This window comes from Canis lupus, chromosome 4 (assembly GCF_048164855.1).
Source record: "Canis lupus baileyi chromosome 4, mCanLup2.hap1, whole genome shotgun sequence".
Lineage (NCBI taxonomy): Eukaryota > Metazoa > Chordata > Mammalia > Carnivora > Canidae > Canis > Canis lupus.
This window is the reverse complement of record NC_132841.1, coordinates 29,987,661-30,005,792: the sequence shown is the minus strand read 5'-3', so window position 1 is coordinate 30,005,792 and position 18,132 is coordinate 29,987,661. Positions and strand designations below refer to the sequence as shown.

General features: G+C 52.6%; 1 protein-coding gene across 1 annotated transcript; it reads left to right on the top strand.

Moving 5' to 3' along the window:
* Positions 1 to 2,918: 2,918 nt before the first annotated feature.
* On the top strand, positions 2,919 to 17,063 carry PLAC9 (placenta associated 9). Its single transcript, XM_072823779.1, has 4 exons — positions 2,919 to 3,012; positions 13,691 to 13,788; positions 15,752 to 15,875; positions 16,291 to 17,063. The coding sequence occupies exons 1-4, from the start codon at positions 2,961 to 2,963 to the stop codon at positions 16,335 to 16,337; spliced, it is 321 nt and encodes a 106-aa protein (XP_072679880.1). The 5' UTR covers positions 2,919 to 2,960; the 3' UTR covers positions 16,338 to 17,063.
* The last annotated feature ends 1,069 nt before the right edge of the window (positions 17,064 to 18,132 follow it).

Here is an 18,132-nt window from a genome sequence, read left to right as displayed (position 1 = left end):
GAAAATTTTAGGTTTGAAACTTTCTTTGCAACCACATAAAAATTCTAGATGGATCAGAGATTATACCTTAAAAAAAGGCTTTATACTAGTTGGCAAAAGTATTGGAAAATACTTTCATAGTCTTGATGTGAGGAATCATAAACAAGTTGTAAAACCTAGAAGCCGTAAAAGAGTATACTGAGACACTTGGTCACCTAAATATCTAAAACTTCTGTGTGATGAAAGACACCGCAAAGAAAGTTAAAGACAGCGGAGGAATGGAAGGAAACGTTGCCAACATTCATCACAGGCATTGGATTAATAAACAGAATGTATAACAAGAGGGAACATAGAAAAAAGGAAAAAAGGATTTGACGAGGCAAATAAAGCTCAACTTGACTCATAATGAAAAAACAACAAAGTAACATTCTTCATCATCAAATTATCAAAATTTTTCCGGAGTTGGAGAATGGGCCCAGCTGCTAGACCTGGGACTTGGGTGCACCACTCAAGAAGTATTTTATGCCAAGGGCGCCCCCTGCAGCACGACGGGGGCGGTAACCACGATAGAATTGGGGGCCCCTTGGAGCACTGCTTTCAGGGCCTGCCTGGTGCTCTGAGCTTAGTGGGTTTTTGGCATATCCAGCAAAATGTTAAAGTCCCTCTGACTCAGGGATTCCTTTCCCAGGAACCTAGCCTTTCAGAAACACATGTGTGTCTGTGTGTGCGTAGTGTGTCATGTGTACACAGAGATATCTACAAAAGGATGTTCATTGAAGCCCGCTTTCTATCGGACGGAAAAGGAAACAAGCTTCATGTCCATCAGTAGGGGATTGTCTGCACAGATGATGGTGCATCCATTCATGAGATATTTTGCAACTCTTCAAAGGAATGAGGTGGGTTTCTGTGGACTAACAGAATGATCTGCAAGATCTAATGTCATGAACATGAATGTGAAAGCGGATCCCCAAAACATCTATTATTCTATCCCATGTATATATGTTTGTGGGTACAAATGCATAGATAGACAAAGAATTGGAAGAGTCCGCCAAGCTGAGAGAACTGGACTGGATTGGCTGGGCCAGGGACAGGAGGGGCCGGGGACAGGCAGGAGTTTCAGGTTTTAGTCTGTGCTTTATCACTTCGTGACTCTACAACCACAAGAAAGCCTAGTGTAGGTGTGTTTTCTTCAAAGGTCAAAAATATTAAGGAGCCCCCTTGCTCTGAGTTGTGGGGTTTGGCTGTTCTTTGACAATTTCCCACCTGGCTAACCTTCTGAGGAATGTTCTACTAAGTGTGAGGAATTGTTGGCATTCTGAAAAAAGTTTTTCTGAGCCAGCTCCTCTGGGCATCCTAGTCCCCAGGAGAGCTTTAGATCCAAGTCTCTGTCCCAGATCTGCTGACTCTGAACAGGAATTTCTGTGCCTGCGGCTGTTATCTGGAGGAGGAAGTGACCAAGTGAGGGTCCTCAGGTAGGGTGGTGGCTGTAGAGGACAACCACACGGCCACAGTGGGGAACCGAGAAGGCAGAGTGGTGACCCTTACCCACGAGGGCTCCAGTGAACCCCAGGGAGGGATGCCTGGTGGACTAGTACAGCCAGGCCAGGCACTCAGAGCTCTGCATCGCAGATTGTAGGGCTGTAGCTTTCGATTTTTGTTTTCACTAAAGGTCACGGTTCTTTCTTTCTTTCTTTCTTTCTTTTTTTTTGCACTGTTTGGGTGGGTGTCTGTTCGACTACTCTGTTCTAAACTGGAGGGGAGGTGAAGATTGGGAGTTCACTGAAAAACCCACCTCTTATTCTGGGTTTGCTTAGATGGAGAAAGAAACCCGGCTCTCGAGGGCAGCGTGTAAGTCTATCCTTACTTCAAGGCTGGCCTGTGGGTGGTAAAACTGGATTGTAATCCTGACCCTGCATTTACCTGCCACGTGGCTGTGGGCAAGGTGCTTAGCATCTCTGAGCTTCAGTCTTGATCCGCAGAAGGGATGTGAAGGGGTGCTCCCCAAGGGGGTGCAGCGGAGATCAGAGGTTGTATCTGTAGAAGTACACCGCTGGGAGCTGAGCTGCGGTTCATTAATCTTGTGGTGGTTCCTGGACCATGAACTCCTGGAGGCAGACGCAGGTGAGGCTGAGAATTCCTTCCCTCCTCCCTCCTCCCTCCTCCCTCCTCCCTCCTCCCTCCTCCCTCCTGCAGGGATTATCCAGCACCATCGAGTACAGAGCTGCAGTGTGTGCTGAGCACCGTGATTCTGAGGCTAGTAGGGCTCTGGGTCTTGCCTTGCCCTCAAGCCATTTTGCAAGTCTAAATTGGAGAGAGCGATGCGAAACAGCTCCTGTCTGCAGATACGCAAATAATCCCTCCTGTTGGAGGTTCGATGCCTTCTCCCCTCGAGCGTGGAAGACGCCGGCTCCGCCTCCACCTGCGCGTTCTTGCCAACACTCCGGAGGGATGCGCGTCTGTTCTTCGCAACCGGTTGTCACTCTTCACTGGTTCCCTCGTAAGAGCGAGTTAAAGAAAATCTCCAGCACGTGCTCATTTTCCATCTACGTGGAAAGCCACGATTTTACCTTGAGTTTTGCAGAAGTACCTTTTTTTTTTTTTTTTTTACCAATGCCGCGACCCCGTTCGCAGCACAGGGAGCGTCTGTAAAAGGCAGAGGAGGCCGCGTGGGCCTGGGGCGCGGGTGGACGGGGGGGGCTCACCCTCCGCGCGCTCGGGGCGCAGGTGCGGGTCCGCGGGGTGCGGCTCCTGGAAGGCCTGCGCCCGGGAGCGGGGTGGGGGCCCGGTGCCCGGGGCCCAGCCCTGTCCGCCCCCGTCTCCTCCCGGGGGGTCTCCGAGGGGGCGGGTCGCGCGGGCCGCGGAGCCCGGAGCCGCCCAGGAATCTCGGCGCGGGCGGGAGCATTTCCTGCGGGCGGGGGCGGGGGCGGGGGCGGCCGGGGGCGCGGCCGGGGGCAGACGCGCGGTGCGCTCCCGCGGGCAGCATGCGGCCCCTGCTCTGCGCGCTGGCCGGCCTGGCCCTGCTGCGCGCCGCGGGTGAGTGGGGGCCCGGGGGGTCGGGGGGCCCGGGGGCGCGGGGCTGGAGGAGGAAGGGGGGGCAGGCCGCCGAGGGCGCACGCACGGAGCGTTGCTGAGAGCGGCCGAGGGTGCAGGAAGGGCGCAGAGAGCCGACGCCCCGGGAGACGGCGGGGACCGAGGTGCAGGGGGCAGGGTGGGCGCACGTCCCGCCGCACCCCCAGCTGCCGCCCGAGGGCCTGCAGAGGCGCCCGGGCCTGGGGTGACGGGCCGTGCGTCACCGGCACAAAGGCCACGGCTTCACCTGCCGTCTGGCGCCCCCAGGGCGCTGCGGTCTGGGTGAGGAGGGAGGCCGGGGTCCCTGCTCCCGGAGATCTTCCCTGAGGGTCCGAGCTGCCTGGGGTGGAGCGGGGAAGCTGGGGGGCTTGGGGGCGGGCGGGAGGGGCCCTCGGGGCGCTGCACGCACTGGGGACCCGGCCTCGCGCTCCCCGACGGCAGTGTCGGTGCTGCCCCTCCGCGGGTGGGGCTCGGGTGGGGCGGCTGCGGACTCCGGGGCCGCAGGTGCTCGCCCCACCTCCCAGGCTCCGCCCCTCGGCCGGCCCTGCCCCCCAGGTGCTCACCCGTCAGCCCGGAGCCAGAGGGTGGGAGTCCCACAGGTGAAGGGCCCTGCGCTAAGACGGAAGCCTCCCGCCCCGGCCCCTGCTGGGGCACAGCCAGCTGCGGGAATGAGCACCCAGGGGCAGGGTGGAGGCTAGTGCTGATCCTGCGCAGCCCCGGGTTGAGTTTCTTGGGTGAGTTGCCTTCCCCCTGGGGACGGTGTTTCCCTCTCTGTAAGTTGGGGGAAATGATGCCCTGATGCCCACCCTGCAGAGCTGGCTGCAGAGATGGAGAGAAGCGCCCAGCGCGGCATTCAGCACACGCAGGCTCCCTTTCTCATCCCCTCAGCTCCACTGATCTCTCTGAGCCTCAGTTTCCCCACCTCTTAATTACGGAAGGCCCACAACTGCCTCCCCACAGGCCGTGTGAAGAGTGGCGGGGACTAGGCTCAGCACACAGCCCATGGAGCAAGTCCTTTCCTCCTTCCTCCCCTTGGCCCTCCTCCCGAGTCCCCACCTCCAGGAGCTGAGGGCACAAAGCCGAGGCTGTGCTCCCCCAGGGGGAGGGAGGAGCTGGCTGCCACCCACACGTGGCTGACGGTGGCCCTTTTAGTCATGACCCATATATATACTTTGATTTAAAACCCTTTTTAAACATCCTTTCTGATTATGCACGCTCATTGCTACAGATTTTTTTAAAAGGGGGAAAGCATAAACGTATTGATGTAATCTCTCCGAGTTCACATATGTTTGTGTATGATCTTTCAGACTTCAGGCAAATTACCATTGTTTTCCTTAACTTTTGATTATGAAATCTCTTGGATATAAAGACAGAACAGCACAGTGCGCCCCGTGTACCTACCGTCCTGCTTCAGCTATACTGTTCCTCGGCCAGTGGTGTTTCCTTTGTCACCCATTCTCTTCTTTCCCTCCAATAATTTAAAAGGAAATTCCAAGCGTCATATATTTTCATCCATAAATATTTCCTTAAGTATCTCTAAAAGATGTCATTTTTTTTTTAAGTTCAGTTTATTTAAGTAATCTGTATACCCAATGTGGGGCTTGAACTCATGACCCCAAGATGAAGAACCAGCCAGGCAACCCAAAGAGAAGTAATTTTTGAATAAACATAACTGCAATACCATTATCATACCCTAAAAACGGGAAATAAGTTCTTTTTTAAAAGATTTATTTATTTATCTGAGACAGAGAAAGACAAAGGGCAAGAGCAGGAGGAGGGGCAGAGGGAGAGGGAGAGAGAATCTTAAGCAGACTCCCTGCTTAGCACAGAGCCAGATGCAGGGACTTGGTCCCACGACCCCAAGACCACAACCTGAATGGAGCAAGAGTCCATCGCCCAACTGGCTGAGCCACCCAGGCGCCCCAGATGATAATTTCTTAATATTATCAAATATGCAGTCAGTGTTTAAATGCCCCTAATTGTGTCATGTTGTTACATTTGCTTTTGTTTTATCAAATAATGTACACACATTGCTTTTGGCTGATAGGTCAGTTACATTTATTTTATTTTGTTTTATTTATTTTTTATTTATTTTTATTTCTTTTCTTTTTTTTTTTTTTTTTATGATAGTCACAGAGAGAGAGAGAGGCAGAGACACAGGCAGAGGGAGAAGCAGGCTCCATGCACTGGGAGCCCGACGTGGGATTCGATCCCGGGTCTCCAGGATCGCGCCCTGGGCCAAAGGCAGGCGCCAAACCGCTGCGCCACCCAGGGAATCCCTATTTTTATTTCTTATTATAATTTTTTTAATAATAAATTTATTTTTTATTGGTGTTCAATTTGCCAACACACAGAATAACACCCAGTGCTCATCCCGTCAAGTGCCGCCCTCAGTGCCCGTCACCCATTCACCGCCACCCCCCGCCATCGTCCCCTTCCACCACCCCTAGTTCATTTCCCAGAGTTAGGAGTCTTTATGTTCTGTCTCCCTTTCTGATATTTCCACCCATTTCTTCTCCCTTCCCTTCTATTCTCTTTCACTATTATCTATATTCCCCAAATGAATGAGAACACGTTTGTCCTTCTCCGATTGACTTACTTCACTCAGCATAATACCCTCCAGTTCCATCCACGCTGAAGCAAATGGTGGGTATTTGTCATTTCTAATGGCTGAGGAATATCCCATTGTATACATAGACCACATCTTCTCTATCCATCATCTTTCGATGGACACCGAGGCTCCTTCCACAGTTTGGCTATTGTGGACATTGCTGCTATAAACATCGGGGTGCAGGTGTCCCGGCGTTTCATTGCATCTGAATCTTTGGGGTAAATCCCCAGCAGGGCAATTGCTGGGTCGTAGGGCAGGTCTATTTTTAACTCTTTGAGGAACCTCCACACAGTTTTCCAGAGTGGCTGCACCAGTTCACGTTTCCACCAACAGTGTAAGAGGGTTCCCCTTTCTCCGCATCCTCTCCCACATTTGTGGTTTCCTGCCTTGTTAATTTTCCCCATTCTCACTGGTGTGAGGTGGTATCTCATTGTGGTTTTGATTTGTATTTCCCTGATGGCAAGTGATGCAGAGCATTTTCAAATGTGCTAATGTGCATGTTGGCCATGTCTATGTCTTCCTCTGTGAGATTTCTGTTCATGTCTTTCGCCCATTTCATGATTGGATTGTTTGTTTCTTTGCTGTTGAGTTTAATAAGTTCTTTATAGATCTTGGAAACTATTTTTTATTTTTTTAATATTTTATTTATTCATGAGAAACATACACACACACACACACACACACAGAGAGGCAGAGACACAGGCAGAGGGAGAAGCAGGCTCCATGCAGGAAGCCTGACGTGGGACTTGATCCCAGGTCTCCAGGATCAGGCCCCGGACTGAAGGCGGCGCTAAACTGCTGAGCCGCCCAGGCTGCCCTCTTTTAATATATAAGGTCTTTTCCCTCCTTTTCCTTAAAATGTATTTGTGGAAGCAACTGGATTATTTGTCCTATAAAGTTCTCCACATTTAGATTTCAGCTGATTGCATCCACCAGAAGTCATCCAAATGTTCTCTCCCTCGTATTGTCTATAAAAACTGGTAGTTAGATCTAGAAATGTTTGCTGTTATGCAAGAATATGTTAAGATGGTTTGTTGCTTTAATTTGCATCTCTTTGATTACTACTGAGCTTGGACTTGTTTTTTATATCCATATTGGTCATGTCTACTAATTCTTGTCAGTTGTCTCAGACTTTCCAATTGTGGTACTGGGGTTTTTTATATTGATCTGTAAAAGCTCTTTATATATTGATGGAAGCTAACTGCTTGTGATACTTATAGAGCTCTTTTTAAAAATTAAGGTTTCTGATGAGTTCCTTCCCTGTTTTCCTATCAGAGGGATCGGAAGTCCCAGGGCCTGGTTCTTTTACCAATTGTCACCCCTGCCTTAGGGCCCTCTGGGCATGCTCTCCCTGTCCACCACTGCTCCACATCCCTGTGGCCATCTGTCTTCCACTGGGATTCTGCTTTCTTCTTCAAGTAAAAGAGGAAGATGCCGAAGGGCTGTTGTGAGGATCATGGCATTTCTTTTTACAAAAATGGATATTGTGGGAGTGAACAATTAAAGATAATTCAATCTGAGGACACCTTTGGGCTCTTATGGGGCCCCAAGACAAATGCCAAGGTGTCATGTATGTGAACAGGTCCCCTTTGCCCCATACCTGTCCAACCCCTCATTTTGTAACTGTGTCCAAGTTTGGTTGCTCGGTGAACAACGGGCCAGTAAGTTGAGAAGTAAGATGTTGGGGTAGGAAAGCGACTTTATTTGGAAAGCCAGCAAACTGAGGAGTTGGTGGACTATTGTCCCAGAGAGCCACCTCTCCAAGCATGAGAGTCGAGCTTCTTTGATGTTAGCAAGAGGAGAAGTGGGAGGGGTTGGAGTCAAAAGGTAACTGATATTTGTAGACATTGAAAAAGCTCATTTGAGGGCCCCTGGGGGGCTCTGTGGGTTAAGTGTCTGAGTCTTGACTTCAGCTCAAGTCGTGATCTTGGGGTCCTGGGGTCGAGCCCCAAGACAGGTTTTGCACTGAGTGCAGAACCTGCTTGAGATTCTCTCTCCTTCCCCTTCTGCCCCTCCCCCCCATCTAAAATAAATAAATCTTTAGAAAAAGGAAGAGGTTGTGTACCTTCTTTGTCCTTGGTCAGTTGATCTTTGCGTGTAGGAAGCTGGTCATGTCGTTCCCATAGACCTTAAACATAGCATAGTTATCTCTGTACGTACCTCTGTACCTCCTCCAGTGGAGTAGCTTTTGGGTAAGAAAGCAGTTATTGTAAATCTTGGTTGTAAACAAAGTTCCTTTAATGATTAACATGCCTATGTACTTGGCTAAGCAAATGTTTCTAAGCTATAGATCACAGTGGCTAGGGAGATAGAAGCAATGTGGAGTCAGACAGGCCAAGTTTCTCCCTGTTCCCTTTTACAAAGGATGCAGCTGAGACCCCAAGTTGGGAGGCCTTTAACTTACACAAGGTCACATGACTGCCAGTGCCCAGTGTATACCCTGTCAGGCTGGTAGGATTCAGTCCCATCCCTACCACCTACAAGCTGTGTAATCTTGAGCATGTTACTCAGTCTCTTTGGTAGTTGGTTTTCTTTCTTTTTAAGAAAAGAAAAAATGTATTTATTCGAGAGAGAGAGAAGCAGAGAGAGAAGCAGGCTCCACACAGGGAGCCCAACATGGGACTTGATCCTAGGTCTCCAGGATCAGGCCCTGGACTGAAGGTGGCGCTAAACCGCTGAGCCACCCAGGCTGCCCAGTCATTGGTTTTCTAATCTGTAAAAAAGGGATATAGGAGTACTGAGCTCTTAAAAGAGTCAAATGAGATGATGTACGTAAGCACTCAGCAGAAAGCTTGGTGAATAATGAGCAATCACAAAATCCACCGTAGCTTTGAATATGAAGTATGGTTATGCCTGTTGTAAAGGTGAAGAAACCAGTGGGGTTGGCTTATAAGAGGGCAGAGAGCTGGGTCAGCACTGTGCCTCCGAATCCCTGTGGGAGAAGCCCCTCCCAAACATCTCATGGGCCCTTGTATAGGTTTATTCCTAGAATAGATGCCTCTCCATCCTGAGAATTGGTTGAAGCGATCCAGCAGAGCATTGGCTCCATGTGGAGAGGTGGAGCCCTGGGGAGGACTCCCTGCCTTGCTCGGCCTTCAGCTCCCCTGGTAGATGCCCTACATGGCGTTTGCACATTACATGGCACTTCCAAGTCATCATCAAGTGCATGAGTCCCTTTAAATCAACACTGCAATCCTACAAAGTAGACCTGGCAGGGCAGATGCAAAGAGCCTCGGAGGTGGGACTGCTTCTCTGACATCCAACCTTGTGTGCTTCCAACAGCGCGTGCACAGAGGTTTGTCCTGGGTGGCTTCTTAGACCTTCTCCGCCTTGTGGGCTTTTGCAGTCTACTTCTGAATGCATGGATGAGAAAAAAAAATAATGTGGAAAAAATCATGTGAAGTTGAGGGGGCCCGTTGTTATAGTAGCCTTACCTGGCATAATCAGATACCAAATGTACTGGAATGACACTGATACGCTCTCTGAGTGATCAGCAAGACTTAGATCCCCATCTAGAAAATGACCAGAGACCAAGGAAGATAGGAGGATGTGTCTCTCGCAAAATGAAACCAAGGTGTACCTCAGAATCTGAGCTGTTTTGGGGGGCGGGGGCTCTAGGTTCTCTCTCCTGGTTCAGCCAGAGCAGTTCCACATATTGGAGTTCTTCATGTAATTGTTTGAAAATAGTATTCTGCTTTAAAAAAAAAAAAAAAAAAAAGTTAAAAACCACTGATGGTTTTAAATGAATCCACAAATTTTCAAACCAATATTGAATGTGGTAAATTTTATTATTCTATTATATTGAATGTGGTCAAATGCAGTTAATCCCTAAGTGACAAATGTGACTGGTCAAAGCAGGGTATGTCTTTGATGATCCAGAAGGCGCACACAGCGAGTTCCAGGGGCACCTCTGATGGGTCATCACAGAAATCATTTGAGTTGGGCATGCTTTCTTAGTGTTCTAGTCCCAGATACAAAAGGACTCCTCTGCCTGTATGGACGAGGGCCATACTTCCTGCTTCTTTGGATGGGGCCCCGGTGGCCATGTCCCTTTAACTGGAGAAGTGAGCCCCGCACCTCTGCTGGGCCCCTGGCCTCCACCGCAGCCTGCTCTCACCAGAGCGCTGCGTTCCACCCATGGCCTCCCTCCAGGATGCACATAGGCCCTGAGTGGGAGCCAGGCCAGGGAAAACAAGCCGACATCCAAGAAGGTCCATTTCCCAACTGGCCGGGGCAAGGAGGGCGGGAGCGGAGGAACCACAGCCTTGGCTCCTCCAGCACGATCATGGCAGCCCTGCATCCTTCCCCACTCTTGAGCGTCCCAACAACCCCGTGAAGCAGGCATTACCCCAAGCCCCTACCCACGATGAGGAAGCTCAAAGAGAATGGAAGACACCCAACTCCTCCTGCCTTGCTGGAGTTTCGGGTCCAAGAAGCAACTTGTCTTTGCCTCACACCAGTTCTGTCCTTGTAGCTAATTTAGGAGGCCTCTCGAGAAGCAGGCTCTGGAAGACAGATCGGCATCCTGTGCGAACTACGGGAGGAGGCGCAGGGCGGGGGGCAGTGCCTCAGGCCTCCCCACCCCGGGTTAGCAGGGAGGCCGCAGAGGCTCGGGGAGGAGAGGCAAGTTTCCCGTGGGAAACGGGCCTACGCCAGTTTGTGGCCGAGCAGGGTGAGAACAGGGGTCCCCAGTGTGTTCCCAGTGAGGTCATTCCGGGAGTGAGGGCCCCGCCCTGGCTTTCCCTCTCAGCTGAGCTCGCGGGGAGGCCTGGATGAGCTCACGGACACTTGTGCAGAGGAGTCCAGGACGCAGTTCTGTCCAGATGTGAGGCATTAGTGCTGTGTGATGTGGAGAGCGACCTCGGCCAACCCTTTTCCCCGGAGGGGTTCTAGAGCCAAGTCCGACCTCATTGCAGACATGTACAAAACAGGATGTTTTAGGCCAATGGAGGGGAGCAGGTTCGTGTTGTTCATGACTTACAGGGCTGGCGGGTCCTCACACTTGGCCAGCCGGGTCAGACCGCCTCCCCTGGCCCCGGCTGGGTCTGGGAGGGGGCAGGCCGCTGGGGGAGGGATGCGGCCAGAGGCCCGGGAGTGGAGCCTGCAGAGGGGGGTGTGGACACTGACCCACCCTGACAGCCCCCCTCTCCCGGGACAGCCCTCCCTGTGGGTGAGAGCGGCCCTTCTTGCCCCCAGGACGTCCTTCCTCTCTCAGCTGAGCTCCCCAGTTCTTTCAGCCCTTCACCCTCTAGACCTGCCTCTGCCCATCAAGGGCCCAGAACAGAGCACAAGCCTCCAGGTGGGGTCCCTCGGGCCACCCGCTTCCTCCCTGAACACTTCCCCTCCACGCAGACAGCCCACGATGGCTTCCGCTTTTTGTTAACAGTCCCCTCAGACAACTGGTTTTTATTATGGAAAATTTCAAACCAAGAGCAGAGAATGAACTCCCACGTCCCCATCACTCAACTTCAACAATTGTCCATCCTGGCCCGTCTCGTTGGGCCACCCCGGGCCTCCCCCCACTCCCAGGCCTGGATTACTTTGAAGTGAATCCAAGACATCATATAGCATTTCATCGCCAAATATTTCAGTACGGATCTCTGGAAGACTCCCTTTAAAAATATCAATACTCCAGCGGTGCAGAGAGGAAGAAATAACCTAAGTACCATTGTAGTGTCCGCCCCCTCCCCAAAGCAGCAAGACCACTGTCTTTTTTTTTTATTAAGATTTTATTTATTTATTCATGAGAGACACACAGAGAAGCAGAGACACAGGCAGAGGGAGAAGCAGGCTCCCTGCGGGGAACCTGATGCAGGACTCGATCCCGGGACCCCGGGGTCGTGCCCTGAGCCGAAGGCAGATGCTCAACCTCTGAGCCCCCCGGGTGCCTCAAGACCACTGTCTTTTGAAGAGGCTTTCTTAAATTCAGTGGTGGGAAACAATGAAAAGGAGAATATGGAAACAAATTACTTTCCATAAAAGATGCTTAGTGGAAGGATGTTTTGTCTCTGCTCTTGGTTCTCGCCCCTCAGTGGAAGAGCTGGGATCCGGATGGAGTTGGAACAGGAACATCTCAGGACACGAGGGCGGGGAGGGTGGGGGGAGCCTCTGGAGAGCTCTGGAGGGCCAGCTCGCTGCGGCGGGGCAGGAGAGGGCCAGGGTGCTCGGGGTCCAGTCATTTGCTCACCTTGCGACCTTGAATGACCTGGTCATTCATCACCAGCAGAATGGCTCACCATGTCCGTCCTCGCCTCGAGACCTGCCAGCCTTCTGGGTGACTCTGTAAGCCCCCCCGGCAGCCCTGCCAACACCAGGGCCTTACCGGTGCGACAGTGGTGCACCGAGGTAGATCAAGTCCAGTGACTCCTGCCCCCACCCTGCCTCGGATGCCCACGGCAATGGCCACGGCCTTGATATTGTCACTAGGAAGCCACTCCCCCTCTCAGAGTGGAAACTGCAACGTTTGTCACCACTCATTCCTTCTGCCACTCCATCATCTTACCAAGCCCTCCGGTCCCTTCCTTCCCTCCGTTTCTCCGAATTTATTGGTCCTCTTACTGGCCAATGATTCCCCTCTTACTTTACCAAGTGCGTAGAGGCCCGTAGGTGAGAACCCACCCTGCTTCTTGGCCCTCGGGTCCAGGTCTACCTTGCCCATTTCTGCTGGGCTCCGTCCTCCCTGGAGCACCGTCTGTGGCCCTCTCCACCGCTGGGTCCCAAGCCTGTCCTCTGGGCTCTCCTGACCCGGAGGCTGGTTATCAGCCTGGTTGTTTCTTCAACTTAAAAGAACAGAAACAGCAAGAAACATCCTGTAGACCGTGTGGTCTGCTGTCCCTTCCTCCACAGCCACGCTTCAGGAAAAGCTTCCCCAGGCTCCACGTTTCTACCTCCCGACTGCGCTTCCCTCCCTCGTCCCACAGCCTCTAGGCCTCGCTTTGCCTCCACTGCTCGGTGGACAGAGCCGGGGTGGAAGGTAGCCGTGACCTTGCTGCTGCTCTTAGTCCTCACCTCGCTAGACTGCTGCTTGCGGCCATCCTCAGGGAAGCTCCTTGCTGCGCTTCATTTTGGGGACAGTAGCCTTTCTCCTGAGAGTCAGGGTCCTCCAAGGTTCCAGCCAACTCTGACATCCCCTGGGCGTCTTGGGGTCACCAACCCTGAAACCTGAGCTCAGAAGCAGGCCTCTGAGACTTCTGGTGTGAGGGCTCAGGGTGCGGAAGAACCAAGGAGGAGAAAAGTGATGAACCAAGACCCGAACAGGATGGACCTCAGGTCCTCCACGTACTCGCCGTGTGACACTGGACATAGCATTTCACCCTTGTGTGCATCCACCGGGGGATAATAAATAGGTTGCCGTAAAGACTGATGGAGTTCACACATTTTTAGTGTACTATGTGGTACACAGTAAGTACTCATTAGGTGTCCGGTATTACTACTTAGTCACCAGTGTCAATGCGGTCGCTAAAGTGTGTCCCCTCATCCTCTCTCTTCCTACTGCACTGCCTCCCCTCGTCGCTCCTTACACCGATTACCGCAATGACTCCCTGCCTTCAAAGACAAATCCCTCCAATCCATTCTCTGGATTTAATAAATTCATATGTGGCCATGTGACTCTTCTGTTGAAATAAACCCCAAAATAAGCATCATGGTTTGTTTACTGGGGCCTCTGGCTTTGTTTCCATGACCCACTCTCCTCCCATCCATCCTGCACTTTCCAGCCACGCCAACCCCCTGAGGATTTGGACACGGAACCGTGCCATTTTCTGCCTCTCTATTTGCACACACATCCTGGCTGGCTGGACCCGTCCCTCCCTTCCTTACCTTACCGAGTTCAGGCAGCCCCTCTCGGAAGAAGCCCACCTGGGTATATGACGGCCTTAGAGACCAGTGATTGAGGCAGCCCCATCCTCACTCACCCTCAGCCTTCCTTGGCTTCCCTTTGTGACTGTTTTCAGGACCCATGTCATGGGGCCCAGGGCTTTACAGGGGTCTCCAGTGTCATAGGAAACGGTGACAAAGCTTGTGTTCCCACAGCTGCCGAACCCTTTGTGCCCTCCCATGGAGACCCAGCCTGGAACACAGGGTGTGACAGACACATGGCTGTCCACGACCGGTTAGACGTCATAGAGGAGGTAATCAGGGCGGCTTGGGAGGAAATGCAGCTTCGGGACCACCTGCCAGGCTGGTGGCTTCATAGGGCTCAGGAGAATCTTGCTTTGGGAGATGGGGGAGCAATCCTGCTCCCTGGCCCACCCCGGGCTGTGGGCTCACCAGCCCTCAACAGACCCTGCCTCCCCCGGGTCCCTGCTTCTACTCAGCTGAGGTCTCTGCGTGATTGCACGATGGCACGGTGGACGTTCAGTCCCTGGGGCTGGTTTTACAGCTGTGGTTTGTAAGCTGGGGCCTGTAAACTCGTGTGGGGAAAAAATTGCACTTTATTTTCACAAACCTTTAACTGAAATTTAGCATTCCCGTTCACGATAAGCACAGACAACCAACTGTAGTAGTATTACCGGTACCGTGACTTGGTTCTCAATAGAAATCACGGAGAATTTCATCCCATTTACAGTTGCTGTGACTGTGTCAACCTGTCACTCGTAATCAGTTATGTCAAAATTACAGTAGTTGTTAGAGCTGACGTTAGGTCGTGTTATTTAATGAGTAAATAAAGAGATATTTTTAGACCGAAGATTTATTTTTTATTTTTTTAATTTTTATTTATTCATGATAGTCACACAGAGAGAGAGAGAGAGAGGCAGAGACACAGGCAGAGGGAGAAGCAGGCTCCAGGAACCGGGAGCCCAACGTGGGACTTGATCCCGGGTCTCCAGGATCGCGCCCTGGGCCAAAGGCAGGCGCCAAACCGCTGCGCCACCCAGGGATCCCAAGATTTAGTTTTTAGCCCTTGAATGAGATTTTAACGCAATAGGAGTCTTCGGAAATCCTACGTGCTTTTTTTTTTTTTTTTCCAATTAAAGTGTTTTTCGGAGAGGGGGGATCTGTGCGTCTCCCCAGGCTGCTAATGGGGTTGTTCACCACGGAGTGAGGACCCTCCCGCCCCAAGCGGTCCGAAATCCCAAGCCTGTCATTTGGCGGAGCTGCCACCAGGGGGCGGGGCGACAAAAGGAATGTGCGCTCGCAGGGGGGTGGGGGTGGGGAATCCCCGGGGAACTGAGGGGCCGCGAACTAGGAGGCCCCAGGCCCCCTGGCGCTCAGTTCTCCCCTCCTGGGTCGCTGCGGGCTCCTTGGGACGTGACCAATGAAGCAAGACTCCGCACCGCCCTCGCGCCCCGCTCCTCCCTGCTCCCCCCTCCCCCCCTCCTCCCTGTTCCTCCCTCCCCTCGCTTCTCCCCGCTCCTCCCCCTTCCTCCCCGCTCCTCCCCGCTCCTCCCCCTTCCTCCCCGCTCCTCCCCGCTCCTCCCCTTTCCTCCCCGCTCCTCCCCGCTCCTCCCCCTTCCTCCCCGCTCCTCCCCCTTCCTCCCTCTTCCTCCCCGCTCCTCCCCGCTCCTCCCCTTTCCTCCCCGCTCCTCCCCGCTCCTCCCCCTTCCTCCCCGCTCCTCCCCTTCCTCCCTCTTCCTCCCCCTTCCTGCTCCTCCCCGCTCCTCCCCGCTCCTCCCCGCTTCTCCCCGCTCCTCCCCCTTCCTCCCTCTTCCTCCCCTTCCTCCCTGCTCCTCCCCGCTCCTCCCCCTTCCTCCCCGCTCCTCCCCCTTCCTCCCCGCTCCTCCCCTTCCTCCCTCTTCCTCCTCCTTCCTCCCCGCTCCTTCCCTTCCTCCCTCTTCCTCCTCCTTCCTCCTCGCTCCTCCCCGCTCCTCCCTGTTCCTCCCCGCTCCTCCCCGCTCCTCCCCGCTTCTCCCCGCTCCTCCCCCTTCCTCCTCGTTCCTCCCCGCTTCTCCCCGCTCCTCCCCCTTCCTCCTCGCTCCTCCCCGCTCCTCCCTGTTCCTCCCCGCTCCTCCCCGCTCCTCCCCGCTTCTCCCCGCTCTTCCCCCTTCCTCCCCGCTCCTCCCCGTTCCTCCCCGCTCCTCCCGGCTCCTCCCCGCTCCTCCCCGCTCCTCCCGCCTCCCTGCGCCCCTGCCCGGCTCCCATCTCTCGTTCCAGACGGTGGAGAAGACGGTGGAGCATCTGGAGGCCGAAGTGAAAGGCTTGCTGGGTCAGCTGGAGGAGCTGGCCTGGAACCTGCCCCCGGGGCCCTTCAGCCCCACGCCCGACCTCCTCGGAGACGGTGAGCTGCTGGCCTGGCAGAGGGGACAGCCTCGGGCTGGGGATGGGTGCCCGCCGGGGCGGAGGGGACCGGCACCCCCAGCTCAGCCCCACCTGGGCACTGCAGCCTGGCACCTGGTCGGGCTTCTGGAAGAGCTGGTGCAGGTTGCCCAGGGCCCACTTCACACCCTCCGGACACGGAGCTGCTGCCTCGTCCCCGGGCCATGTGCCCCCCTTAAAGCTCTTGGGCTCCTTTCAGGTCCCTTGCAAGAAACCCCTCCTGCGCCACTACAAAACCCTCTAATGGGCATCAGGGGGGCTGCCTCCGCTCCCTCCCTGTGCCCTGTGATCCCTGGCATGGGAGTTGGGGGGGCACTGGGAGGGGTGGGGGAGGGCAGGGGACTTTCAGTGCCCCTGAGCTGCCCCTTCCCTTTCAGATCACTTTGGAGCACTGGAGCCAGAGCCACCCAGCAGCTGGAAGTGACACCTTGTGGAACAGCCATCCTCTGAGAGCAGAACCCTGCATCCTGGCCTGCCTTCCTCAACTTTGTGCAAAATTAGAGCTACTCCCTTGGTCCCCGCTGCATCCGCTGCCCGTGACCCCTATAGCCACAGCCCCTTCTTCATCCAGTCCCACCCTTGAGGCTACAGCCTCCTGCAGGTGCAGACCTGCAGACCCTCGGGGGGGGGGGTGTGCTTCTGCCCTCCTCATTTATAGGGGCACACAGGGTGGAGTTGGTTCACAGGTGAGGCAGCTGAGGCCCGGGATGGTATGGTGACAGGTGCACACGCCCTCAGAGTAGCCTCCCCACTCAAAATGTGGCCACTGATGAGCAGCAGTGGCATGACCTGGGAGCCCGTCAGAAATGCAGAATTGTGGGGCCCAACCCAGACCTCCTGATCAGGATCCACGGTCTAGTGAGATTCCCCAGGGCATAGATGTGCAAATTTGTGTGCAATTTTTTACAGTTCCCTACTGAGGTATAATTCACACAACATAAATTTCAAAATGTTTAACCATTTAAAACCACATAAAGTCAGTGGCTTCACATAGTTGTACGCTGATTCCAGAACATTTTCATCATCCCCCAAAGAAACCCCGTACCTATAAGCAGTCACTTCCCATTCCTCCTCCCACCATCCCTCAGATATGCTTGTCTCTATGGACTTGCCTATTCTGGACATTTCATATAAATGGAATCATACAGTATGTGGCCTTTGTGTCAAGCTTTTTTCTCCACTGAGCATAGTGTTTTCCACGTCGGAGCACGATCACTGCTTCATTCCCTTTCGCAGCTGGTGATAGTCCGTCGTATGGCTGTGCCACATTTTACTCAGGCATCAGTCGATGGCCATTTGGCTTGTTTGCACGTTCTGGCTATTATGAATAGTGCTATGAATATTAGGCACAAGTTTTTGTGGGGACATGTTTTCTTTTCTCTTGGGTCTATAACTAGGGATGGAATTGCTGAGTCAAACACGGATTCCATGTTTAAGTTTCTAAGGAACCACCAGACTGTTCTCTATACCACTTTACGCTCCCACCAACAGTATGTATTTAAGGTTTTTGATTTTTCCACATTTCACCAGCTGTCCTTTTGATTATAGCCATCATACTAGGTGGGAAGTGGTAACTCACTGTGGTTTTTTTTTTTTTCCCACTATGGTTTTAAGTTGCATTTGTCTAATCATGATGAGCATCTTTGCTTGTGTTTTCTTGGCCATTTGTCTTTTTTGGAGAAATGTCTATTCAAGTCCTTTGCCCATTTTTAAAACTGTGTTGTCTTTTTGTTGTTGAGTGGTTAAGAGATCTTTATGTATTGTGGATACATAAAGGCTTTTATCAGATCTATGACTTGCAAATATTTTGTCCCATTCTGTGGACTGTCTCTATACTTTGACAGTATCTCTCGAAATACAAAAGTTTAATCTTGATGAAGTCCTATTAACTATTTGTTGTTGTTGTTTCCTATGCTTTTGGTGTCATATCAGAATCCATTGCCAAATCCAAGGTCATGAATATTTATTCCTGTTTCCTTCTAAGATTTTTATAGCATTAGCTGTTACCTTTAGTTCTTTGATCTACTTTGGATTGTTTTTTGTATATGGTGTGAGGTGGGTCTTCAACTTCATCCTTTTGTTTGTGGATGTGCAGTTGTCCCTGCATTATTTGTTGAAGAGAGTATTCTTATCTCATCAAATGGTTCTGGTACCCTTGTCAAAAATCAGTCAGGACAGATGTTTAGGTTTCTCGATTCCATCCCATTTATATATCTATC